The 27,684-nt window shown below is 43.6% G+C and overlaps 2 protein-coding genes across 2 annotated transcripts in view; both read left to right on the top strand.

The window, feature by feature from the left end:
* LOC147736444 (uncharacterized) overlaps positions 1-11,527 on the top strand; it is a 158,158-nt gene extending 146,631 nt beyond the window's left edge. The window contains exon 3 of the mRNA XM_086953178.1: positions 4,097-11,527. Within this exon, the coding sequence (XP_086809304.1) occupies positions 4,748-6,760 (2,013 nt within the window). The 5' untranslated portion in view covers positions 4,097-4,747 and the 3' untranslated portion in view covers positions 6,761-11,527. The remainder of the gene's footprint in view (positions 1-4,096) is intronic.
* The window catches only part of LOC147736441 (uncharacterized), a 453,286-nt gene that overhangs the window by 146,636 nt on the left and 278,966 nt on the right, over positions 1-27,684 (top strand). The gene's annotated exons all lie outside the window — the stretch shown is intronic.

Below are 27,684 nucleotides of genomic sequence, written 5' to 3'. Positions count from 1 at the left end.
TTAGCTGCAAATCAGTAGGCCCCTTTTGGGATAAGGTTCTCTCCTTTATCTCAAACCTATGTAATATAGCTCATAAGAAAGAAAATTCATATGTCGTTAAAGGCTTCCTCGACCTCAACATCAGAGGCCCTGCCGACCGCCTTCTACTTGATCTTCTAAATGGAAGACTACACACAAGGCTTCTTTTCAAGCCAGGCTTAGTTGGGTATCACATATCTTGGGAGCTGATAGAAATGTAAAGGTAGATTTATATAGCGCGGCTATCACTCCGAGGAGCATCTTGGCGTTGAGGAATAGAACCCCGCTGGAAGAGGAGGTAGTCTATTGCAAGATGGTAGGGAAGGGAGATCAGATCAATGTTTTGCATAGAGTGTCCGGAGCAGTGAAGATCCAGGTTTTTAGTGCCTTCCTAAACAGGGACTCTGATGTAATTTGGCGGAGTTTTGGGGGGAGTTGTTTCAGGCCTTGTAGCCTAAAACTGTGAGTGATTTTCCTCCCTTTGATACTAATCTGAAGGCAGGTATTTTTAGTAGATTAGCATTAGCTGATCTCATGCTTCGGGAGGGAACATAACACTTGAATCCAGTTTGGAGGTATTGGAGGCCACGAGAATGGAAGGCCCTGAAAGTAATAATAAGGACCTTAAACAGAATGCGTTTGTGAATTGGTAACCAGTGTAGCATATCTAGTGCTGCTGTTGCGGACGATCGCCTGGGCCATTTCAGTACCAGCCGTGCAGCTGCAAGCTGGTCCATCTGGAGCTTGTGCAGTACTACTTTATTAGTTCCTGCATGTAGACTATTGCAGTAATCGAGCCTGGAGGTGATACTGGCAACGGGGACCGTTTGCCTTGCCGAGATGGGAATTAGATCAAAGAATTTCTTGAGGCTTTTTATGATGTGAAAACAGGTCCCTGCAACTGTCAGGGATTGCTGTTTAAACCATAGGGTAGTATCACATTTTATTCCAAGGTTTCTAACCATGTTTACTGTGTTTGGAAGGGGAGTAGTATCTTCTGGCCACCAGAGTTTGGGCGAGAAAATATTTTGTTGACCTAATGGTAATATTTCAGTTTTTTCTGAGTTACACCTCAAGTGGTTAAGGTTCATCCAACTGAAAGTTGCTGTGAGACAGTTGCGGAGGTTTTCTTCCATCTGGGTAGTATTGTTATCTAAGACAAGGATTAGCTGCATATCATCCACTTATGAGATGGTGTTTATATTGAAGGACAATATTAATTTAAATAGCGGAGACATATAGGCTAAGACTCGAGCCCTGGGGGACCCCTGACAGGATTGCCTTCTCCTGAAAGGTATATTGACCTAATGTGATCACTTGACGGCGATCTTGCAGGAAGTTCTTAATCCGTTCTAGTACAGTGCCAGATATGCCATATGATACGAGACGGTCTAAAAGAATGACATGTGAAACCGTGTTTAAAGCAGCTGACAGGTCTCATAGCACTAAGACTGCTCTCTTTCTCTGGTCCAAGGCTTCTCTCAGGGTTTCAGTCTTATATAGTAGTGCGGATTGTGTGGAATGTTGTGCTCTGAAACCTGATTGATTAGTGTGCAGTGCATTGGTTTTCTCCAGGGAAGTTGTAAGTTGCCTATTTACACATGTTTCACCGACTAGGAAGGAGAGAGAATAGTCGGATCTGCCAATTGTTTTTTTGGAGTGGTTTGACTGCACCCAGTTTCCACTCCACTGGGATCTTTGCTGTGGAGAGAGAAGAGTTGATTATGTTATTTATGTTGGGATTCACAATGTCTGTGAGAGCGTGTAATAGGGTAGGGGGCAAGGATTGAAGGGAGATCCTGATTCAATGGACATGATCGCCAAACGCGATTCTTCCAGTGTAATAGGCTTAATGGTCAGCATACTTGTTCTGCCTCTCTCTTTGGAAATATCCTTGTACGTGGAGGTGAGGGTGGGAGAGGAGAAAATTAGTTTCTGAACCTTCTCTTCAAAAAAATCCGCGATCTTATTGCAGAGACTGAGAGGGGGGAATTTCTTGTAGACTTTTAGGATTTGTAAATAGATTGACTATTTTAAAGATCTCTTTTTGATTATTATTGGTAGTTTTAATTGCCTCCCTATATCATGCTCTTTTGTAGGTTTTGATCAGGGTGGGATATTTTCTGAGGGCTGTTTTAAAATTTGTAAGCTCATTTTCATCGTCGTTTCACCGCCACATGCGTTCTAACGATCTAACGTGTCCTTGTAGTTCTTTTAAGGATTGTGAGTACCATGGGGACGATGGTTTCTTTTTTGAAGACCTATGACATGAGGCCTGGGGTATGAGCTGATCTTTCAGGGCATGTATCCACTGGCCAAAAAGCTGGCTATCTGCTGTAGGGTCTCCTAGCATGTTGGGTCTGTCCATGAGGGCTTTGGGAAGGAGATCTGAATGTCCTATTAATTCCTTCCAACTAGCCTTGTCTTGTTGTGAGTCTTGTTATAATCCCTACTAAGAGGCCTATTCTTATTCAAGATATCAAAGAGAATTAGTTTATAGTCTGTCCATGTTAGATAAATGGGAGATTTGACTTTGAGGGTTTCCAAGTTAGAGCATATACAGTCCAACGTATGGCCCGCCCTGTGAGTGGGTGATATGGAACGTTGTTCTAAGCCAAGCACGTCCATTATTTCCTTGAAACAAATAGCTCCAGGGTCATTGTGAGAGTCGATGTGTAAATAACATCGCCTAGTAACGTAAATCTAGAGAACCTGAGAGCTAGCTTACTAATCAGTTCTCCGATATTCTCTAGGAATTCTTTATGCGGACCCAGGGGGCGATAAAGTAGTGCTCCTGCGAAGGAGAAGTAGTCATGTCACTGAATACAGAATCTAAAACCCTCTGCTCCTTTCAGGTCATGTAGTTGGTTTATGGTGCACCTGATAGTATCATGGTAGATAATCCCGACCGAAGCCGCCCCCTCGTTGTAGCGCTCTATCTACCCTCTGAATGAGATATCCTGGGAGGGAGGGCATTCGCAATGTCCAGGTTACACCAAGCCTTTAGCCAGGTTTCGGTCACAAAAAGGCAATTGAGATTATCTCTGATTATTAAATCATAGATATGCAGAGCGTGTTTGTACAATGACCTTTCAGTTTTTTAAGGCCACTGTGTAGGTCTCTATTTCTGGCCTTCTCTTTGACCGAAGGTCTCTGTGTAAGATTAAGGGTTTTTTGCAATTCTTGCAGCTAATAGGTCACTCCTATTTGGCAGAATTTAAATACTGGTGGCAGGTCGGTGACTCATTCTTTAAGGATAATATAAATTCCCTAGTAAGGGGCGAATTTGGTGGTGGAGAGACAGCATTTCTGGCCCTCGGCCCGGTCCAGGTGCGGACGGGCACAGACGGGCGCAGACGGGCTTGCCTTTGGCGCGCCTCCGGCGCATCCGCTACGTGTCGGCGTCATCCTCGGCTAAATAGTGGAGTGTCAGCAAGCCTGTCAGGAGACTAGACCGTCTCTGTGTCCAAGATGGCCTCTCCTAGTGTGCCACCGGAAGTGAGGGTTTCTTGTGAGAAGGTTGCGTTTAGTGCCTCCCTCCACTCAATCAGCACAAGCTGTGGTGGATCGGAGAGAAAAACAATACAGAACTATATGGGCATCCTTTGATAACTACTTCACCACCAACAAATCCCCAGAAACTGAAGACCCTATTTCTATACATTTTCATTTGCTACTTCAATCTATATCCATTAATCTAGATAAATGATGTAGGCTGATGTTGTGTATCAATAATACTTACGATATTACCGTTGGCAACTGTTATTTGTAACACTTACATGTGATACATTATGCATTTAAGGCTGTGACATCAACATGTAAGATGTAAGTGTACAATGTTATGACATTATCAATGACAGCTGTGATGTTTACATTAAGTGATGGTGTGAATTAGCTATGATCCTTATACCTTATTAGTTCCTTTCCACCCATTTATTTCCTCCGTCTACTCAGTTTGAATCTGTTTTTGTTGTGTATTAAAATGAAATAAAAATTATTTTTAATTTAAAATCAATTGTGTATGCACATTCCATAATGTTTCCATGTAAGTAATTTTAAATCTCTTTACATCCAACAGAAAACAATCCTTGAATGTTCAAAATGTTTAAGAATAAGGAATATAATCCTGCAATTCTGCCAAAACACAGTCCGAAATATTGAGCTCCAGTATTCAGGAAAACATAAGCTCAGTCAGAGACAGACAAACCAGAACATAAACTGACAGATCCTGTAAGAAGCATCAAGGGCAATTTAATTATTCTACGAGTCTGAGCTCTGCACCTCCACACCACAAAACTAAGAAATTACCTTTAAAAAAAGACAACAACACTGATAATCCAGTTCCTGGGTGAACATGTCCAATTCCAGTTGTAATCGCGCAATTGGTACGATGTGATTACAGCAGTGCTTTTCTCTCAAAAGTGTTATCTGACCACCATTCAGTGCTAGATGTGTATTGTAAACTCTTTCAGGCCATTCCACAGCAACCAGAGAAAAGCACAGTGGAGTGAAGCCAAAGAACTGAAGGTTAAAGGAAAGAAGCATTCTGCTATCTAAAATACAGAGTACTGTCCCTATTTGCACCGACCAGAAGAAGGATGGATCTTTACCAACTTTATCCAGTTTGAAGACCTATTCATCCACAAAGAAGCCTTACATACATTATGAGTGTGGCAAGTATTTAGCGACCTTTTCACTTTGTTGTTAAATCAGAAAGCAAACAAGCAAAATGCCACACACATACAGGGAAGGTGAGAATGATACAAGTGCTTTATCAGTGATTTTGGCTCATCAAGAAACACAGTCATGGGATGTAGACAAATACATGCCCGACTCAGAGACACTAATCAAGAAAGAAGTATCCAACACTTGCAACACGTCCTTTATTTTGTCATCAATCTTAAAACGCCATCAGCAAATACACAGAGGAGAAAAACTGTTCAAATGTACTGAATGTGAAAAGAGTTTTAGTCAATCTGCACTCCTTAAAGAGCATTGGCGAAAACATACAGGGGAAAAGCCATTCAAATGCAGTGAACCTGTGAAGAGTTTTAGTCAGGTATCAGACCTACAAAGACATCAGCGAACACACACAGGGGAAAACCTATATCAGAGCACACTCATTGGGGAAAAACCATATACTTGCAGTGAATGTGTGAAGAGCTTTAGTCGATCATCAGACCTACAAAGACATCAGCGAACACACACAGGGGAAAACCTATATCATTGCAGTGAATGTGTGAAGAGCTTTAGTCGATCATCAGACCTACAAAGACATCAGCGAACACACACAGGGGAAAGGCCATATCATTGCAGTGAATGTGTGAAGAGGTTTAGTCGATTATCCTGCCTAAAACAGCATCAGCGAACACACACAGGGGAAAAGCCGTATCACTGCAGTGAATGTGTGAAGAGCTTTCGTCGATTAACAGAACTACAAAAACATCAGCGAACACACACAGGGGAAAAGCCATATCACTGCAGTGAATGTGTGAAGAGGTTTAGTCAGTTATCCGGCCTAAAACAGCATCAGCGAACACACACAGGGGAAAAGCCATATCAATGCAGTGAATGTGTGAAGAGCTTTAGTCACTTATCAAACCTGAAAAAACATCAGCGAACACACGCAGGAGAAAACCTATATCACTGCAGTGAGTGTATGAAGAGCTTTAGTCAACCATCAGACCTACAAACACATCAGCAAACACACACAAGAGAAAACCTATATCACTGCAGTGAGTGTGTGAAGAGCTTTATTCAACCATCAGCCCTACAAACACATCAGCAAACACACACAAGAGAAATCCTATATCACTGCAGTGAGTGTGTGCAGAGCTTTAGTCGATCATCAGACCTACAAACACATCAGCAAACACACGCAAGAGAAAACCTATATCACTCCAGTGAGTGTGTGAAGAGCTTTAGTCAATCGTCAGACCTACAAATACATCAGCAAACACACACAAGAGAAAACCTATATCACTGCAGTGAGTGTGTGAAGAGCTTTAGTCAATCATCAGACCTACAAACACATCAGCAAACACACACAAGAGAAAACCTATATCACTGCAGTGAGTGCCAGAAGAACTTTAATCAATCATCAGACCCACAAGCACATCAGCAAACACACACAAGAGAAAACCTATATTACTGCAGTGAGTGTGTAAAGAGATTTAGTCAAGTTTCAAACCTACAAAGACATCAGGGAACACACAGGGGAAAATTATATAATTATAGTGGAAGTGTGAAGAAGTTTAGTCGATTATCAGACCGAAAACTAAATAACAGAACACACACAGGGGAAAAACTATTCAAGTGCAGTGAATGTGAGAAGATCTTTATACATTTATCAAGCCTAAAACACCATCAGAGAACGCACAACAGGGAAACACCATATCATTGCAGTGAATGTGTGAAGAGCTTTAGTCAATCAACAGACCTGCAAAAACATCAGCGAACACACACAGGGGAAAAGCCTTATCATTGCAGTGAATGTGTGAAGAGCTTTAGTCAATCATCAGACCTATATAGACATCAGCGAACACACACAGGGGAAAAGCCATATCATTGCAGTGAATGTGTGAAGAGCTTTAGTCGATTATTACACCTAAAAAACCATCAGAGAACACATACAGGGGAAAAGCCATACCACTGCAGTGAATGTGTGAAGAGCTTTAGTCGATTATCAAACCTACAAACACATCAGAAAATACACAGGAGAAAACTTATATCATTGCAGTGAATGAGTCAAGAGGTTTAGTCGATTATCAAAACTACAAACACATCAACGAACACATAAGGGAAAAGCCATATCATTGCAATGAATGTGTGAAGAGCTTTTGTCAATTTTTAACCCTACAAAGACATCAGCAAACACACACCATCACTGAAATGAAATGAAATGAAATGAAAATGTGACTTATAAAGCGCTACAGAAATGAAAATGTGACTTATAAAGCGCTACAGTTGCCCTGAGGCGTCCAGGCGCTGAAAACAGATGGGGCCCTCTTGAGGTTACTAGCTAGGCATTAAACAGCAAGGTTTTTAGCTGTTTACGAAAAGTGGCCAGGTTGGGGTTGTTTCTTAGCTGCAAAGGGAGTGAGTTCCAGAGTTTGGAAACGTTATACGAGAAGGAGCGTCCTCCTGCTCTAGCTCTGCGAGTTCTGGGGATCTCGGCCAGGAATGCTGTAGAAGAGCGGAGGGGTTTATTCGGCCTATAGGGAGAAATCAGGGGTCGATTGATGTCTGGGCCCGTTTCCCAGAAAGTCTGGTGGGCAATGCAGAGCGATTTGAATCTTACTCTGTCCCTGATAGGTAACCAGTGCAAGGTCCTCAAGCTGGTTCTCACTGAGGTCCTCCGGGGGATGCCCAACAGTGCTCTGGCAGCACAGTTTTGGGTGCGTTGGAGCTTCTGTAGGGTGTAATCACTGAACACACATAGAAATAAACACAGAGATGCAGTAAATTTGGTAAGAATTTAAGTACATCAACAATAATATTGACCCATCTGTGGACATAAACCCAAGCAACAAAAGTGCAGTTATTGTTGGATGAAGTGATATAAAAAAATGTATAAAATTGCAATTATGTAGGACATACAAATACGAGCTGTTAGAAAGAAGATGGTAAAATACTGCACGAACATGAGGGAATTATAAAAGTGCCTATTCCCTGCTCTTGATAGTTTCCCTACATCTAGGAAAAAATATGAAATACCAGGAAACTTGTGGGAGACTAGCATAATGGTTTTTATTCTGTGAGAGAGTTCTAATGAAGAAAATCCAAGGACACTTGCTCATGCTACCTGGAAAAGCAACACTTTTAATAATGCTTGGACTAACACAGGAATGTTCAGCTAATGTGTGGGATTAGTGATGAAGCAACCGTTTCAAATGGATTTGACAAGCTCTCACTGGAGAATATTCATAGCTGGTTGTGGTGTTTGGTCATTTTATGCAGGCTTGATGATTCTGTAACAGCAGCCAGAAGTAAATGCAGAAAAGCTAGAGAAGTGAAAGTAGGAAAATGTTGGCTAAAGCACACTGGGTTAATCCTTGCATTTACCTCTGGGTCCTTGATGATGTGGAAGAAAACATTTTGGATTGCCACCCATTGTGAATAGCAAAAATCACAGGAAGAGTGGTCTGCTGGGGGCACAGACCACCATGTCTGTGATTGCTTTTAAATAAAGTAATGTTTTTTAAATTCATCCCGTTTTCCTTGAAGGAAAACAGGATATGCTTCAAAATGTAAAATGAACAGTTTTCCTTTAATTTTTTAGGAGTCCCACAGACCACTGCCTATTCTTAAAAGATATTTTCCCCTACATTTACAAAGGGGTAAAGGTCCATTGGGGCCCTGTTCCGATCATGTAAATGGATAACCACCATCCCAGAGTAGGCAGTAAAAGGCGAATGTTTTGCAACCGCATTTCGGTCGCAAACATTCACACACACCATTGCAAGTTGCTATTAAGCAGGAACGCCCTTAACACGCCGCTTTCTAATACTGATTCAAAAAACCCAATGTGTGATTCGGTCATGAATGACCAAATTGCAAATTGGGCATTTATACTTGAAAAGAGACCTTGAGCCAACCATGTCATCGGTACCACTGCTGTGTACCACCCTACTTTACTCTACGCCGCTCAACTCTTCACCCTTCCACTCTTCCACCCTAATCCACCCAAAATACTGTACACTTCTCCATGACACTCCTCTTCAATTCTCTCCATGCCACTCAACTCTATGTTAGGTTATGTTATGCTAAAAAGTTTATAAAGCGCTCGAATACCCATGGGTGTCTTGGCGCTGGTTGATTGGCAGTAAGGTGGGGGTACTGGGTAGCTAGAGGTTAAAAAGCCAAGTTTTTGTTAAATTCCTGAAACTCAGCAGTGTGGGAGCTGCTTTAATGCTCATTGGTAGACTATTCCATTGGGCAGTGGCGCAGTGGTAAGACAACTGTCTCCCCATTTAAGTCTCTTAAACCTGGGACAGGAAACTGTCAGGGTGTTTTTAGATTGAGGATCTCTACTTGGTACGTACCATGTTGAATTGTTTAAGGTAGCTGAGACCTAGATCATGCAAGGCTTTATAGATGAGGCATAATGCCTTGAATGTAATGCGGTTTTATACAGTCAGCCAATGCAGTTCCTTAATGGAGGATGAAACTGAATGGAATTTAGGCAGGTCGAAGACGAGTCTGGCTGCTGCATCGTATACACTCTGAAGTTTCTTCATATGTTGTTTTTGAAGCTTGGTGAAAAGACCAATACAGTAATCCAGTTTTGCTAGGATTAATAAAGAAACAACAGATTTTCTGGTGGTCAACGGGATAAAAGGAAGGATATTTCTAATGATTCTCAGAGTGTTAAAACTGGCTGTGACAACTGAGCTAATGTGTTTATTAAAGCTCAGCTATCATTATACCTAAGATTTTCTACTTTTTGAGCAGGGGTAGGGAGGGTTCGCTTCTCTGTTGGCCAGCATGCCGGGCTCCAGAATAAAGGATTATTACCAGAGAATATCCCCTCAGTTTTTTCTGCATTTAATTTGAGACAATGCTTTCCCATCCAGCCACTAACTGCTCTCATGCAGTTGTGAAATTGAGAGATGGTTACTTCAGTGTTGTTAGCGGCCTTCACCACTATTTGGGTGTTGTCTACATAAGAAGTAGGGGAAAAGCCAAAAGATCTGATGAAAGAGTCCAACTCTGAAACATAAACATTAAAGAGCAAAGGTACTCTACTGTAACCCCACTTTACACCGCTCAGTTACACTCCACTATACGCCACTTTATGACACTCCAGGCCACGCGCCTTTACCCTACTGACTTTTAGCCATGCTAAAAAGCAGCCACTCTAGTTTACAACATTGCTGAAACATTTTGTCCAAACCAATAGCTCCTGTACAGGTGAGGCCTACTGAGTTTGCCAATTCTTGCTTAAGGTTATTTTTATCTCTACTTTATTTATCGGGTGTTAGATCGTGTTTCATTTAGAACTACAGGGTCTCTGATGGATGTGGAATGAAGGAGACAAGTACAATCAGCTATGAATACCATGTAAGGGTGAGCAGTTATAAAGCTAAGGTTATTTAAGGGCTGGATTTTTGTTGAAGTGTTTATGCCGCAATCATTTCCAGAATTTCATTGTATCGAAGGCTGTACCTAAAAAGCCCCTGTAAGAACATGCAGTGCTAAAATTTGAGCAAATGCAGTCTATGGAGCCACTCCACTGGTGTACAGAGTAGGACAGTATTGCGCTGTAAAAGAGAATTCCGTGGGTTCTTTTGGGGAATAATAATTCTATAGTGCTATAGGAGATTAACTTTAAATGTATAATTGACTGTAATGGAACTTAAAGCACTCCTGTACTAGGTCACGATATGAGTAAGTAAGTAGTCTGTGCTGATGTATGTGTTTTTACATGACAAACTATGCTGAGATGCTGAGAATAATGTTCACTGAATTATTTTGAGAATTTTTGTTGTCATTAAGTGTAAATGATTGGCACAAGGATCGTGATGATCTCTCAGTTTATTCTGCTCAAATAGGTGTATGTAGTTGTGTTAAAATGTCCTCATTTTTGGTGCATATGCATTCCAATATGTCTACAGTCAGGGCACCATATCTAAAAGCAAGCATTCGCATGGCCAATAGTTCTCTGCAACAAGAGAGCTATTGTCTTTGTCAATGTTTTTTTGATGAACAAGTATTTATTGAATTTTTCAGTTTGGAACACCAACAACAGTGTTAAAACAGTTGAATAAGACACGTACAATAGAGTGATGTAAAATATAAAAAAGTCAGTGTAGGGCAATTTATTTGGCACACAGTGAAAATTACATGAATGGTGTGGATTTTCCTAATGAGATGGTGCATCAGGTTAGACAGTCTGCCCAAGCCATTTCGCCCATACCTTGGAATTTTTCCGGGAACACCCACACGCTTCGTAGACTGCCCACTCCTGCTGTATGCACCAGTTCACAACAGCCCTCCATTTGGCCAGGGTAGGTGGTCTATATTGTAAGTAGGTAGACTCGTAGGCAGGCATGGTTCTTCAGTCTTCTTTATTTGTAACAAGTAGTAGGCAATACAGCGACACGATCACAAGTACATCCTCCACCTTCCCCTCCAGAAACCGACTCACTCCCACTACCTTCTACCAAGCATACATTCCACGCACTCCACACGTGCATACACATACATGCGCCACACACATACACACGCCACACACACGAGACATACACGCGCACAACACAATACATAAACCAATACCACACACCCTCCTCCTCAAAAGCTTAAGTACCCGCAAAAGGAATCACCCTAATTTGAAATCAGAAAACCGGACAGGCATCTTCCTTATTCTATCACCACGGCGAAGACATTCACCTTCAACACTAACATTAGAATGAGATGATCCAACATCATCAACATCTCTAACACCATTTCCCGTCTCACAGTTAGTACTACAGCTACCTGCATTGCTAGTCAACGCCAACTCCTTTACTAGACCAAAATCATCACCTAACAAGTAACCACTACAAGACCCACCATCAGAATGTGCACCTACCACACCACTCCTCTCATTGCAAAAACTCAATCGGCGAAAATTCCACCTTTTGCCGTCTTCCAATTCAACAGCGCTACCAAACACCTTCATTACGCTTAAAGGTTTGAACCATACACTTTCACCTTTCAATACCTTCCTAGGATTCTTCACCCTAATTATCTGACCAATCTTAACTAATGGCCAAGCATGTTTGTTACCATGATACTGCTGATTGCGGTCTTGATACTTTTTAACTTCAGATCTGACTTCTTCATCAATATTCTTAGCATTACATTGCATTTTATCATTTCTTTTCCTCAACCACCAAGGAACCAAACCAGTAAATGGTTTCCTACCTCTCAAAATTTCGAAGGGTGTCTTCCCTGAAGCAGAATGGGGAGTCACACGATAAGCGGTCAACCTCTCTTGCAAAGCCTTCCTCCAAGGTAAACCTGCACTCAATGCCAATTCAATCACTTCCTTAACCACCCTGTTGAAGCGCTCAACTTGGCCGTTACCTTCTGGGTGATATAATGATGATTTGATGTGCTTGATGCCCATCACCACTAAAAACTCTTCCATCTTCTGTGACACAAACTGGGGACCATTATCCGAAACCAAGATTTCAGGTACACCCTCTCTTGAAAATACATCCTCTAAAAACTCGATAACCACATCTGTAGTCATCCCACTCATCATTCTTACCTCGGGCCATTTCGAATAATAATCCACTTATACAATGGCATAACAATCCATAGACGATAAAGCTGAAAATGGCCCCATGAAGTCGATAGCTACTTTCTGCCACGGATATTCAGGTAACTCCACCATGGTTAAGGGCACACTTAATGGCTTTGCCACTTTATCACTTGTACCACAAATTTTGCAAACCCTTACTAATCGATCCATCATGGAATCAACACCTGGCCACCAAAACCACTCCTTGACCCTCCTTTTTGAGCTGGACATACCACCATGTCCTAAATGACTTTTCCCAGCAATATCTTTCCTTAAACCAACTGGAGGCACAATCCTGTCACCCCTTAAGATAATATCATTAACAATACACAATTCATCCTTAATCTTAGAAAACGCAACACACTCACCACGTAAATTGAATTCTCTTGGCCAACCCTCAACTATAAAGCGTTTAACCTCTTTCAGAACCACATCCTTATCCATCTCACTCATCCAAGATGCCTCAGAAACACTACTAACAGTATCCTGGACACCTATAAGGAATACATCCTTAGCGGTAAACGCTATCTCACAATCAGTATTGGTTTTAACATCAGTTAAATCCACATTGGGTAGTCTAGATAAGCCATCCGCAACCACGTTGTCTTTACCCGGATTGTATTCAATGTCAAAACTAAACATTTGCAGCTTTGAGGCTATACGAGCCAACCTTGGAGTTAAATTCTTTCCACCCTCAGGTCTTAAGATGTTCACCAATGGTTTGTGATAGGTGCAAATTTTTAACTTCCTCCCCCACACATACATCCGAAATCTCTCAGCTGCCCATGAAGCAGCCAACAATTCTTTTTCTATGACGGAATAATTCCGCTCCGCTTTGGTCAAAGTGCGTGAAGCATACGCTACCACCCATTTTTCAGACTTAACTCGTTGGGAAAACACAGCACCAATTCCATACCCAGACGCATCCACAGATAAAACACATTCAGCAGTTGGCAAAAAAGGTTTCAGACAAGGCGTCGTAACTATCTCCTTCTTCACTTTCTCAAAACATGTTTTTTGTTGGTCACCCCATGTAAACATTACACCTCTTTTTAGTAGTGATCTCAAAGGTTCAACCTTTGAAGCGTAGTTCTCAATGAAACGTGAATAAAACTCTGTTAGTCCCAGAAATGACATCAATTGTTCTCTACTTGTAGGCTCTGGAACAGCTAAGATAGCATCTACATGACTAACTTTAGGTCGAATGCCATCCTTGGATATGACATGTCCTAAGTACTCTACTTCGGATTTTCCAAACACACATTTCTCATTTTTAATAGTCAGTCCACTCTTTCTTAATGCATCTAGAACTGCAAATAAACTTTTATCATGACATTCTTTGTTCTTCCCATATATTAAAATGTCGTCTTGAAACACTTTAGCATTTTCAATACCTTGTAGAACCCTGCACATTTCCCTTTGGAACACCGCAGATGCACTGGCAAGACCAAATGGCATACGTTTATACCTAAACATTCCTTCTGTGGTAATGAAGGCAGTACAGTGTTTAGAATCGTCCTCTAACACAATTTGATGATATGCACTAGTCAAGTCTATCTTGGAAAACCAAGAAGAACCACCAACAGAAGATGTAAGTTCCTGCAAATTTGGAAGAGGAAATGTGTCAACCTAGATGGCTTCATTTAAACATCTTAGGCCCACACACAAGCGCAAATCGCCATTAGATTTAAGCGAAATCACGACTGGCGAAACCCAATCTGAACTTTCAACTGGTTCCACAATACCATCACTACACAATTTAAGTATTTCACCCAATTTTTCCCTATAACTAATGGGAACGTTCCTAAGTTTTTGCCGAATGGGGCATGCACCTTCTCTTAATATTATTCTGTGCTTGAACCCAACCATTTTACCAATCCCATTAGAAAATACATCGGGAAATTTTTCTTGGAGATTTGAGTAAGAATCCTTCTCAACACACTCGTCCTGAATAGAATAAACAGGACAATCCAGCCTAGGGTCAATTTTCATGCCTAAATCAAAAATGTGTGGCCACCCCAAAATAGTTGCACCTTTGTTGGCCACATACATTTTGCCTTGACATGAATTGCATCCAAAACTTATTTTGGCTATTATAAAACCTTCTAAAGGTATCTTGTGCCCGGTGTAACTTCCAGGATGTACACCAGGACCCAATAATGACCTGTTGGGCCAAAGAGATTTAAACAAGTCCATACCCATAATGGTATACCACGCACAAGAATCTACCATGACCTTTACTTCTAAACCATCAATGTTGACAAAGCATGATGGTAACTTTTTAACCTTGCTTGTCCATTTAACTGATTCATCATGTACACTGCATACTTCACCCACTACGTGGAAAACATCGTCTTGGTTTTCGATTTGGACACAATTAATCTCATCTTGCTCATCATCTTGTAAATAATTGACTTTAGCTTTAAAATTGCGACACACTCTAGTAAAGTGTCCTTTTTTTTACAATTAGTACATATTTTATCGAGGACAGGACACCACTTATAGTTTGCCAGATGAGTAGAAGATCCGCATCTAAAACATGCAAACTTTTTCAGCTCATTACCTTTCTCAAAACTCTTTTCATTGCTCTTCTTATTAGAATAAGATGAATAATTAGTCGTCTTACTATCACTCTTGAATTTAGACTTGTCACCCTTATTTACCACATTAACTGAAGTAGAATCAGAATCATTTTTTTCATTTCTGACCTCACGAATGCATTGGTCTGAAATTTCCACACCTCTAGCTACTTCAATAGCATTTTTCAATGAAGTACTCCCAGATGACCATAATTTCTCTTGAATTTTCTTAGATTTGGTCTTCATAAGAATCTGATCACGCAAAACCTGATCATACGTCATACTTTCAAATTCGCACGTGACAGCTAATCCCCTCAAGGCTGAAACATATTGATCAATTGACTCATCACTTTTTTGAGCTCTTGAATAAAACTTAAACCTTTCCATCACTACGTTAATTTTCCTTCCAAATCTCTCCTGCATTTGTTTAACAGCACATTGATAAACACCCATGTCACCAGCATTTTCAATTTTAGGTAAATTTTTGAACTCCCTTAATCCTACAGCACCTAATCTATGCTTAAGCAAAGACACTTTCCTTTCTTGAGAAGATTCTTCTTCAACTAAAACTTCAACATAAGCTTTAAACATATCAAGCCATAAGTCCCATGCAATAGGAGGTTCACCAGACTCCGCTAAAAAAAATGGCGGTGGATGAATCGAAGACATTTCAATTAATATGTAAGTTAACACAACAAAGAAAGAAAAAAATAATATTCCCTTGTAAGTACCTTGCGCAAAAAGTTCACCAAAGTTCAAATAGTTTTAACAATTAATTTTTCTTGTAAGTACCTTGCACAAAAAGTTCACCAAAGTTTTAATAGTATCAACAGTTAGTAGATTGTTCACCAAAGTTGTAAAGTAAAATTTTTAAATACGGAACTTAATAATTAGTCCCCCCAAAAAATTTTATGAACTCTGAGCGTTAATACCGTCAATGTAGAACACAACAATCGACTGGTACTGCGGGCGTTGAAATCAGTATGCGTTTGAGATCAATAGCGTCGAAAACGCAATAAATTATAACCATTCAGCGTTGAAATCGGCATCCGGAGCGATGTAGACACGTTGTTTCGTTGACACGTTGTTTCGTTGACGCGTTGCTTCGTTGACACGTTGCTAAGATACTAAAATATCTTCAAAATGGCCGCACGCTATGCGTGATGACGGTGTCACGTGATGACAATTCAGCGTGGTGACAACAATCAGCTACGGAAAATCAAAAGGTTCTCAATTGAGCTGTAGCAATCCGCACGCACAGAACGTTCATTCACGAGTCAACTGGAAAGATGCACCATAGTAAAATAACGTTGCTGAAGGTAAAAGTTCTCTAACATACCAGTTTGCCGCTCAGAAGTTGTTTAGACGATCTCTTCGTAGTAAAAAAAAATAGTAATTAGTTGCAAAGTAGAAGTTTGAACGAAGATGATAATCCAAACAAAAATATATATATTTTTTTAAATTGTGTTCAATGCCGCTGCTGCCGTGAATCCCCCTCGTCGCCATATATTGTAAGTAGGTAGACTCGTAGGCAGGCATGGTTCTTCAGTCTTCTTTATTTGTAACAAGTAGTAGGCAATACAGCGACACGATCACAAGTACATCCTCCACCTTCCCCTCCAGTAACCGACTCACTCCCACTACCTTCTACCAAGCATACATTCCACGCACTCCACACGTGCATACACATGCCACACACATACACGCGCCACACACACGAGACATACACGCGCACAACACAATACATAAACCGATACCACAGTCTACAAGCCAACCATTATGAGGCAATGACTTGCTTAGCCACCAAGAGGACCGTTCCCAAGAAGGACCTCTCAGCCCTTGTTCCCCCTGTCCCCTCAAATAACCCAAGTAAAATCAGTGTGGGTGACATGGCAATCCCCCAGCCCAGAACCCCGGACAGCTCCCTGGCCACATCTGTCCTGTAGGTAATTATGACATCACAGGCCCAGACCATGTTGTAAAAATCTGCCAGTTCTATGTCACATTGTAGGGAGGTGGGGGTGGGTCGTAGGCCAGCCCTATGCAGTCAGTCCGGGGAGAGATAAATAGAGTAGAGATAGTTTGAGGAGCAGCCTGCCAAGGTTGTAAGTTCCCATGGGTCCATTAATGCGTCCCGCCAGTCTCCGTCCTCCTTAGCTCCCACCCGTTCCTTGCACCGGTCCCTGAGGAGGTCCAGAGTTCCGGGAGAATTAATAATGAGTGTGTTGTAGATGTGTGAGATCCCCCTCTACCCATGTGTCCCATCAACCATTTGTCTTCCAGCGGACTGAACTGTGACAGGGGTCTGGTGGAAGAGAGTAGGCGGCAAGTGTGTGTCTGAGCTGGAAATATTTGCGAAACTGGGAGTTCGTGAGATTGTATGTTTGTATGTCTGCTGCAGTTCGTGAAAGGACTGTATATGAGTCCCTGAGTAGACATCCGCCAACCTTTTGATACCAATACCAGGCTGCATAAGGACATAAGCAACTGGAAATCGCTTCCGCTCTCCCTACTGTTCCTGCCACGGTTTTTATATGCTCTGCAGAATTCCCTAGACCTGGTCCCATCATCCTACTTTAGAGAGGTGGAGAGTCTCCAACGGGACCTCCTATGGAGTGGAAAGCCAAATATTGCCCTTAAAAAGCTCACTCTAAATTGGTATGATGGGGCATTAGCCTCCCCAACATTAAGAAATATTATTAGGCAGCCCATCTGGTAGCCATAAACCATGGTACCAACACTTTCTCCAGGAACCCAGGTCATACCATGGATAGGTGGCTCCTACCGAGTGAGAACTATGATAGAGCCCCCTATTCCGGGCCGCGCTGTTTTGCTCTCAAATGTCTTGGATGGAGTTGCAGGCTTACTTTTGTGACACCACTGTGGGACTCCGAACAACCGGGTACCCTGCGGAAAAGCAAAGGGTTCGACAAGTGGGACCTTATAGGAATCTCGAAAATAAGTGACCTATAGGATAAAAATGATGTTAAATCCTTCGCCTTTTTACAGCAGCAATTTCAATTGGCGAATTCGGAATTCTTCCGATACACACAGGTCAGGCATGCTTTGCGTTCCCATTTACACCCTTCCTGAATCCTCTCCACTGGAGGACAGAGTTTTAGATGGTCTTCTTCCGGATAACACTATATCCTTAATATATAAGAAACTGATAAACAGCATGCCAGACCCCCTCCAGTCGCTTCAGGAGAAGTGGTCCAGGGATGGAATTGAGATGGACAGCGAGGACTGGCAGGAGGCCGTGTCCTCGCCTAGAGTCGTGGCAATACCTGCACGCCTCCGACTTGTTCAGTTCAAAATCGTCTATGGGGTATATGTGACTGGTCCCCAACTGGTGCAAATTGGGAAAATGGAAGAGGGGAACTGTAGACGTGGATGTGGCCAAGCAGGTACCTTTATGCACATAATTTGGGATTGTGATAGTATTCAATCTTACTGGCATAGCGTGCATGATGTTATCAATGCCATCCTGGCCACACAACTCAGCCTGAACGCTCGCAGTTGTATATTGAATATCTGGGAACTGAATGATTTGAATGACTGCTTGCTACAATGGGCCACTCTGGGGCTCATGCTTCCCAAAAGAAACATTGCTCAGAGGTGGGGGGCGTCTCAACCTCCGGAGGTGGGCGACTGGGAGAAAGACCTAGACTGGTCAATGTTTAGAAAAAAAATGTGTATGTAGCCCGTGGCTGCCCTAAGAAGTGGGAGCGGGTGTGGGGCTTGTGAAATTCATATTGTGGAGATATATGTCAGCCACCTCTCTCCCCCATTGGAGAAGACCCCCCTCGCCCTAGACCTTCCACATGACTTTTTTGCGCTAATTGATGTACCCTATTGCCAACTTGTGATTCCCCTTATCACTCCTCTTTAATGTGATTGATTTGCTGGTGCTGAATAATAAAAAGTTTTATAAAACATTTTTTAAAAAGTGGTGGGGACAGAGAAAGGGGCGAGGCAGGAAGGAGGCTGTGGAAAGAGAGCTGATTCAAGAGGGGAAACATCAGGCTATGTGGAAGATTAGGATGCAGAAGAGTATATGGCAACAAAGGACAGGGTTTTAGGTGTGAGGGAAATACTGGCCGCACTGCTCAGGTTAACGCACAGGAGAATGCTGTAAAGCAGAAGGTGCATGCAGGTGAGGGGCAATTCCCTGTAACCCCTCAAAGTGTGCCTGGCGGACACACTACATACAATAGAAACAAAACCTGCTGCACACTTATGTGTAGGTTCAAGCAAAAAACAGATGTCTCAATGGACATAAAGTTCATTTGTCATAGGCGAAGGATTAGACCACCAGTGTTTCGGATCTTCTTTTATTGATCATAGAAAGCCAGCCGACACGTGTTTCGTCGCAAGAAAACACACTTTTTCCGCGACTCCTCAGGGCTGTAGGTAGAACGTTTATAACCACAGGTCGCAGTGCCGGTGATAATTCCGACCCGGCTCCGCTAGAGACCGGGTTTACAGTGTCAGTCGGATTACGACTTGTAGTTCCAAAGATGATCTTCTCCAACTTGTATGCGGAGATTCTTTAATCAGTAGTACCGCTGAGTCTTAAAATCCTCAGGGTGAGAAACTCAGAAGAGTATCTAAATACACGTATTTAAAACGAGGGAAGTGTAGAAATTTTCGTAGCAGAAAGGAGGATCCCCGTGGTGCGGGGAGTCATTCAGCGATGGTATCGCTCGGGTTCGCGTTTCGTTTCCGGGTGCTTGAACTGAGCAGCAGGTTTTGTTTCTATAGGATGCAGAAGAGCACAAGGTTGGGAAAGAAAGAGAGAAAATAAAAGGTTTGAAAGGGATCAGGAGCAGACAGAGGTAGGCTGAGGGAGATGGCAAGACTGAACAGAAGGACAAAGAAGGGGCAAAAAGGAAGGTGACATGGGGAAGGAGCTGGGGTATGAAACAGACTGGAAGAAGGCAAGAGAGGGAGAGGCAACCAGGCAGAAGGGGGGGCAAAAAAAGATCTAATTGAAAGGAGACATCAGACCTCTTAGAAGCAGTAACAGCAATAAAAGCAGCAGCAACACTCAGAAACCACAGACTATAGCTTTAAACCCAGAAACCACGGTCGAAAAATTCACAGGAGTGAGATTAGAGGAAGTTAATCTGGAAGTCAATGTTTTGTCAAATAACGTAGCGAATCGTTGATGTTAGACTAAACCAAAGTGAATGTTGTCACAGACCAGTCAACTAGAAACCCCTCCACACAGATATTAATTCAACAAAATTTAGAAGAAGCCAAGGTGACATCACATACTCCAGTCCGTGTTGCATGTGAACCATGGTCACAACTTTACCCTAACACAACCTATTTGCAGAAGGGTGAAGGGAATGGAATGTGGTGAAACGGATTCTAAGGCTGTGTTGCCTTCTGAATACCTGAAACTAGGGGTTGCAAAGGCAGTGTCAGTGGTACTAAAGATGACATCATAGGTAACAGCTGCTTCCCTGGCTCCACATAACCAACATCCAGGCTGAGAGCCTGGGTGAGACCACAGCCATTAAGATCTGATATGCTTGAGGTAAGGAAAGCATGTATCTGAGAGCTAAAACAATGTTATCATGATTCAGAGGAACTGGCAACAGAAATAGACCACGCAGTTTACAGGGTTGCCAATCTCTAATCCATCGGTGGCCTCCATGGACCCGGGGCAATGTCTTACTCCATCCTGCCTGCCAGCAGTTGCCGTTGGTGTTCATTGGATTTCGAACACACCCCTTTTCCATGCTTTGCTTTAGCACACTTTAATTACTGGGTTCGATCTACTGTGTCTTGCTGAAGACCCGGCTGCTTGCAACAGCTGTAACATAAGTGACTGCACGGCTAAGCAGGAGAAAAATACACACTGCTTAGTGTAACACGCAACTAGAAACCTCACACATTACTCATGGTGACATCCATTATGTTTCAATTGCAATACAATGCGCCTGCTGAAAAACCTACATGGGAAGTTCTATAGAGAAAAAAAAACGTGGCTTTTGCCTTGTAAACAGAACATATCTGTCCTATGCCAAATGAGCGAGGGTTACCCATTCATGGTGGGATCGCTCTGCCTTTGGTCAAGTTTTTCTGGGGCAACAGCGTGAACTTCTCTTCTGCTCCAAGAAGCGCTGTGTAGTGTTCAGGGCTGTGCCGGACATGCGAAAGCCGGCCAGGGCAGCCACGGTATTCTCGGTGTGCCCCGGAGCAAGTGGCCACAAACATCTCAAACTGGCAGGGGAAGCGGCAGCTCCTGCCAGGCTCCCAGCAGTTCATCTTCTCCTGACGTGCACTCTAGTCCCAAAACAATGGATTAAAAAAGCAGCTGCATATGTTTAGAGGCAGTTGGTCGCTGCTTTTGGGAGTGCTAAATAAGTAAAGAGGCATGACTTACTGTGTGTTGTTGGCTCATTGCATTTAGCTGTTGCCTTTGTTCCATTTGGAACTTTGTATTGTGATGCGGCTGCTGGGATCTGCATTAAAAGTTGTATGCATAATGTTAGCCTCCGAGTCTTTAATGAAATCCAGATTCTCTAGTCATGTAAATATGAGAATCGCAATTTCATGGACAAATGGGAAGAACTAATAATGGAGAGACAATAGAGCCAGGAAATGGGAAGCCTATGGGCGGCTGTAAGCCCACAAATTAGATACATGCAAAAAGAACAATTGATTGACAAAATGCAGAAAAATGTCATACATTCAATCCAAGTTCAGAGATCTGGGCCTAAATCCATCGTTTTTTTGCTCCCCATGCCATTCCAGTTTGAACCCAGCTATACACAAATCAGTCTTGACCCTTCACCCAATGGTAACAGAACAATCCGAACTGCCAGGCCAGATCCTCCCTGGACTGGAAACAAGCATCCTAGGACCAGGTTTCGGGGTTTCACCCCTCATCAGCCAGGATAACATATCTCCAGTGGCATTGAGAGCACGTGACCGACGTCTGGGCATACTGGTCCCTGGATGCTTGTTAACGGTTCAGGGAGGACCTGGCTTGGCAGTTCGGCCTGGACTGTTCCCATAAGAAACAGGATCATGACTGATTTGTAAATGGCTGGGTACAAACGGGTGGTGTGGTGAGCAGAAGTATGATGGATTTAACTCAGATATTATGACTGGGTGAATGTTTGAATTGTCCAGCATTCTGTCCATCAATGTTTCTTTTGCATATGTCTCCCTAGGTGCGAAGAGTATGCCCAGATGTGGGTCCTGTGCTCGCTACACCGCTGGATTCAAGCTAGCCTGGCTGATAAAGGGTGAATCTCAAAACCGGTCCCAGGATGCTTGTTTCAGGTGCAGAGAGGACGTGGCTTGGCAGTTCTGGCTGGACTGTTCCCACAACGAACAGGGTTAAGACTGATTTGCATATGGCTGAATCCAAACTGGGGTGGTGTGCTGAGCAAAAGAATGATGGATTTAACCCAGAGCCTTGTGACTGGGGGGCAATGCTTGTATTGACCAGCATTCCGTCCATCAATTGTTTCTTTTGCATATGTCACCCTAAGTGGGAAGGGTATGCCCAGGCGTGGGCCCCACTGGATTAAAGTTAGACTGGCTGATGAAGGGTGATGCCCTGAAACCGGTTCCCGTTTGCTTGTTTCCGTTCCAGGGAGGACCTGGCTTGGCAGTTCGGGCTGGACTGTTCCCACTAGGAACAGGGTCAAGACTGATTTGCAGAGGGCTGGGACTAAACTGGGGTGGTGTGCTGAGCAAAAGAATGATGGATTTAACCCAGATCCTTGTTACTTGGGGTGAATGTTTGCATTGTCCAGCATTCCGTCCATCAATTGTTTCTTTTGCAAAAAGTAGATACAGCATGTCTCTCTTCGAGGCAGTGCATGTTCGCCGTCTAGAGCCAAGACCTAATAATACAGTGGAATACAATTACTAGAGTGAGGCTGGCTCATTTGGTAATTTTAGAGAACCAACATATTTGACACAAAGAAATAAGATATAATAATGATTGTATTTGGTTTTTGAATGGTTAAACCTTCCTATGCCCCTGAATCTCTTTAAAACAAATGACATTCAAAATGTTTATAAAGCTGGTGTGAGATAAAGGCTAGTGCAATAGGTCTACGTTTGGTAGACTGGGACGAGATCGCTTTCATGACTTGGCAATTACACCTTTAGTTGCTGTTAAATGCTAGAAATAACGTAGCTCATCTATGGAACCAGAGTTCGGTCCACCTTGCCACGTTTGCTCTGGAAGGTTTTGTGAACCAAAGACATTCAAGTAAAGAAAGACAGCTTCTAATCGACTTAGCTACATGCCCTATACGACTTAGCTACATGCCCTATATGACATGGTGGATATTCACTAAGAACTGCCTTCTCAACTTAAGCTGAGGGCACTGGTGATGTTCCAACTAATTTAAAGGTAGTTTGGTTGAGCAACAAGGCAACAGTCCCTATCTTTCACTGCAATGTACATAATAAGGAGTTTGTCAATTTCTGTGACGTCTAGTTGCTGACACCGAGGCAACAGATGAAAGGATAACCGGGCTGCAATTTGCCAACAGTTATGTGCTGAGCTACATTTTCAATGTACTAAAGCCCTTCAAATTAAAAGACTTTTTTTAGGTCGAGCCTAGAGCAGCGCATGCATTGCTTGTGCTCTACTATTAGTAACTGGCTTTTCAAAGCGCTATCAAAGGCTTTTCCCGGCCACCAGCATGCGGTTACGCACAGCATGAACGTGCACATGAGCCATCACAGGAGCCATCTGGCTTTTGTAATCCTTCATTAAGCCTTACAGCACTTGAACCATGCCCATCCACCCCCTCTCTCTCTGCTCTCACTCCCCCCTCCATTCTCCCCTTCCCTCTTAGTCAGCTTCATTTTCCTTCATGCTTTTGTGCTCAAAGTGTTACGTTTTCTTATTGTTTAACAAATTGCAAGGCGCCACCCCACATAAGGGACGTGGCGCCGTTAGTGGCAGCCAAAGGGCCTTGAGGTAAGGAAAAAACCCTTCCAGGTCGCACGACCCAGAAGGGAGAAGCGAAGGGTAACACAGGAAACGCGTCACCAATAGGATAGAAGGTACCGGAAGTAGTCTGGAGCGCGAAGCTTAAAAGCCCGCACCTCACGTGAGGACGCCCTCTTTTGTCCACTTGACCTCCCCGGAGTCGGACGTTGCAGAAAGAAGTTACAGCGGAACCAGGGTGTGTATAATTCATCCGACTTCAGGTTTAGGTGAGTGGGCCTCGCAGTGAGTGTGGGAAGATGTTCCATGCGAACGATGCGTGAGTTGACGGTAGCAAGCTGATCCAAAATGAGAATTTTTTAACACCGCGGCGGGTTGAGCGGCGGGTTGTGGGGTTTTCTAAAAGCGTTTCAGCGCGTAAGTTTGAGGGGGTCGGCTGCGCGTTGCGTGAGAAACGGAGCGCGTGTCCTCTCTAAAAATAAATAACCAAGCTGCCCACCTAGAAACGCAATATACATCGAGCATTTGAGGCAGAGTAGAGTAACTAAACAGCCAGTCCGCAATAGGGTGAGGGCAATATCCATCGAAGGCCATGTACTGGCCTGTTTACAGCGTTATAATTGGCGGGCTCAGCGGCCCTACAACGGCGAACTAAATACAGCCTTCTTTCCGACAGGTACAACGTTGGGGCAACCCTAGATTAAGGGTAGGTCATTGGCATGTAGCGCTAACATTTTTTATCTTTAAGTGCAGAATGCCACCGAAACGGTCAACGAAAGGCAAAGGGGCCACGGCCAAAAGTGATGACTCCCTTGCATTGACGGAGCTGCTGGAATTCACTAAAGAGAAAGGCGTCGATTGGGTGTTAAAAGCAATGAGAGAAGGAGCAAGAGTGGATGCCCAGGAGGAAAGAGGGCGAGGCAAACGGGCGCGGCGCATGCCAGAAAGGCTCAAAGATGCGGCGAAGAAAAAGCGGCCCTGGGCAGCCGAGTCCCAACCAGCATCCTCAGGTGAGAAGGAGGTGCTCGAGACATTAGACTTGATTCCTAACGCAACAAAAGAAAACAATATCCCTCATCCGGGCGTGGCGCCTGCTGCTAATGCGGAGGCGCCCTGCGCTCATACATCTCTGCCCCCACTAGTCGCGCAACCTGGTAGCGGAATAGCCCAAGTCTGGGTACCGTCAGGGGGGTAGCGCAATCCCCAGGGGTAGCAGCAACAATCTCACGCGGTGTAATGGCTGCCTTTTTGCTAGTTCTTTGGAGAAGGAGAATGATGGAGAGTGACTCCAGCCTATCACCCCCATAGTATAGGGATTAGGCCAATAGACAGGGACCCTGTCTTACATATATTAGGGCATTTTCGTACTATTTTCCTTAAAGTAAGGCTTATGAATTTAAGTTAGGGGATAGATATATAAGTATTAGTCATGATTTGCTCATTTGCTAACACGCTAGGCTATTCTCCATGAAGCTATGCATATTGTGGGCTCCGTAGGCCTTAAACGAGACAGACTCCATTTTGCTTTTTGCCTGGTAGCTCGAGAAGGCTTTCTAGGTGAAGTGTAATGCTTTAGTTTCAAGCTGTTGTTCGCTTGGAGAGAACCGGTCCAGGCTGACCCTTATCGAAGGAATGTATTTTTCTCCACTCCGAAGACACAACTTCAGGCCGGCCGGCTGGGAAAGTGTCCTTGGTACGGGGAGGTACAAGAATTTGGTGGGCGGCAGGTTACTGGCCGTGAATTTCCATGAAGGAACGGGCTTTGATATTAGCGAAGGTGTTAGTCAGTTTGTCAGTTAGTCCGTAGGCGGCATCCAGCCGTTAGCATCTCTGCCATTACTCATTTTCATGGTGGACAAGTCGCCATCTTTGAAGTCGGAGAAAGATTTAAGACCGAAACTCTCTGAGAAAGACTGAACGAGAAGTAGCGCGGAGCGCACTGATACAGAGAGAGAGAGAGACGGTAGCTAATAATCAGCAAGGTTCCGGTGTCCTGAGGGGAAGCAGACGAGGTTGAGCCTAGCGGTGCAGACGTGTACTTGTGACGGCTGAGGGTGACTGCAAGGCGAGCCAGGATACAGAGACGAGAAGGGAACCTAGATGACTGCCGAGTCCAGACTTCCCACTAATAAGGTGACCTCTGTCTAACTTTAATAGAATGTGCACTCTAATCTTTACCTTTTTTCTTGCAGGAGTTATGTTGCATAGTAATGTGATTTGTGTCTATTGTTAATAAATACCCTAATTCTTACAGAATTATTGTGTACCTGGTGTTCGTGTTCAATCTTGGTAAACTGCATTCCTAGTTGAAAGCTGTTTAGGTGAACGGATGAGAAATCCCGATCAGGTAAATGGTGATCGAATAAAGAGGGAGTGAGTGGACCTTTGATGCCAAGAGCAGGGAGTACACTATACAATCTGGAACTATATTCAAAGTTATTATTGTAGTCCTATCCCGAGTAGAACACTGAGATATTATCCCAATAATGATTCATAGGAATGTGGTCGTCGTTGATATGCGGCGTTAGTGAGAACGTTGGGGGGGAGACCAACGCTTATACCCACTGGATTGTGGCTTGAATAAGTGAGAACGCCAGGGAGGATACTGGCGCGTAGTTTCGCAGGATTGCGAACAGTTTGGAAAAGGGAGCATTGGGTTCTGCAGGCCCATGTGTAGACGCACCGGATTGTGTGTCAGATCTGCCCTAGAGTAGAACGGTCTGGGTCGGGGTGGCCGCGAGACCAACTGATGTGAATAAGATATTGTAGAAAATCTGTACATGTATATTGTCATTCCCCATCCTTAGGTGCGACCTGTATATATATCTGTATATCTATTCATTGTGAATACGATCTGAGGAGGGAAGGTGAGTACGTTTTGGCTGGGTCACAGGGGCCCCTGGGGGCTGATCCCATCTAAACAGAAAATCCAGCCATTACACGCGGGTAGGCAATTAGTAACTGTCCTACTAGTGCAATGGTATTTTCCACAGCTTACCCGGGAATTGTAGGACCGGGGGTTATGGGCCCAGCCCAAAATGTAGTTACTTTGTCCACTCAAGGGCAAACACCAAACACCGGCGAAAATATGGCAGGGCCAGCGATTCATCAGATGCAGGGTGGGCCGGTGTCGACGGGGCAGCCGTCTTTAGCTTACAGCCCGTTGATCTATGGTTCCTCATCCATGACTCTATCACCATCTGCAGAGATCACATGGCACGTGCCCGCCGACACCAAGGAAAAGATTCTACAAGGGTAATATATTGACGTGTTTGATCTCATCAATGCGGGTGTAGTTCCTGGTAAGACTAGGGAAGGCAAGGAAGGCGAGTACAATCAGAAAAAGGTATATGTTGAGTGGTCTATAAGGAATTGGATTACAGGATTCACGATTTATGCCGTCTTCATGGTAGAAAGATACCCCGCGTTGGCCCCCCAGATAATCAGTTACATATCGTTGATACATGGAGCGGCTTCTGAGTTTCTAGGCACAGGGTGGTTACAGTATGACACCAAATTTAGGCAAATGAAGGCAGTGCATCCCGGGATAGCGTGGGACCAACGGGAGATCAATGTATGGCATGCGGTGTTTTATTCCTCCGCACCGGCAAACAAGGCTACTTACCCTTCAAACAATCAGTCCTTTCGTAGCGACAGGGGGGCAGGGGATAAAAAACAGGCCTCCTCGCTGTATAACAAAAATGAATGCACTAGAGGGGCCACATGTAAGTTCAAACATTGCTGCTCCTACTGTGGGGGCTCAACTCACCCAGAGATTAGGTGCTTTAAGAAGTCAGGAAGGCCAAGAGAGCAGCCGGTCCAAACCCCAGCCAAAGGGAAGCCACCCCAGTCATCCGAGAAAT

This window comes from Lissotriton vulgaris, chromosome 1_2, assembly GCF_964263255.1.
Source record: "Lissotriton vulgaris chromosome 1_2, aLisVul1.2, whole genome shotgun sequence".
NCBI classification, from domain to species: Eukaryota; Metazoa; Chordata; class Amphibia; order Caudata; family Salamandridae; genus Lissotriton; species Lissotriton vulgaris.
Note: the sequence above shows the minus strand (reverse complement) of the source record. Positions and strands in the feature narration are given on the sequence as shown.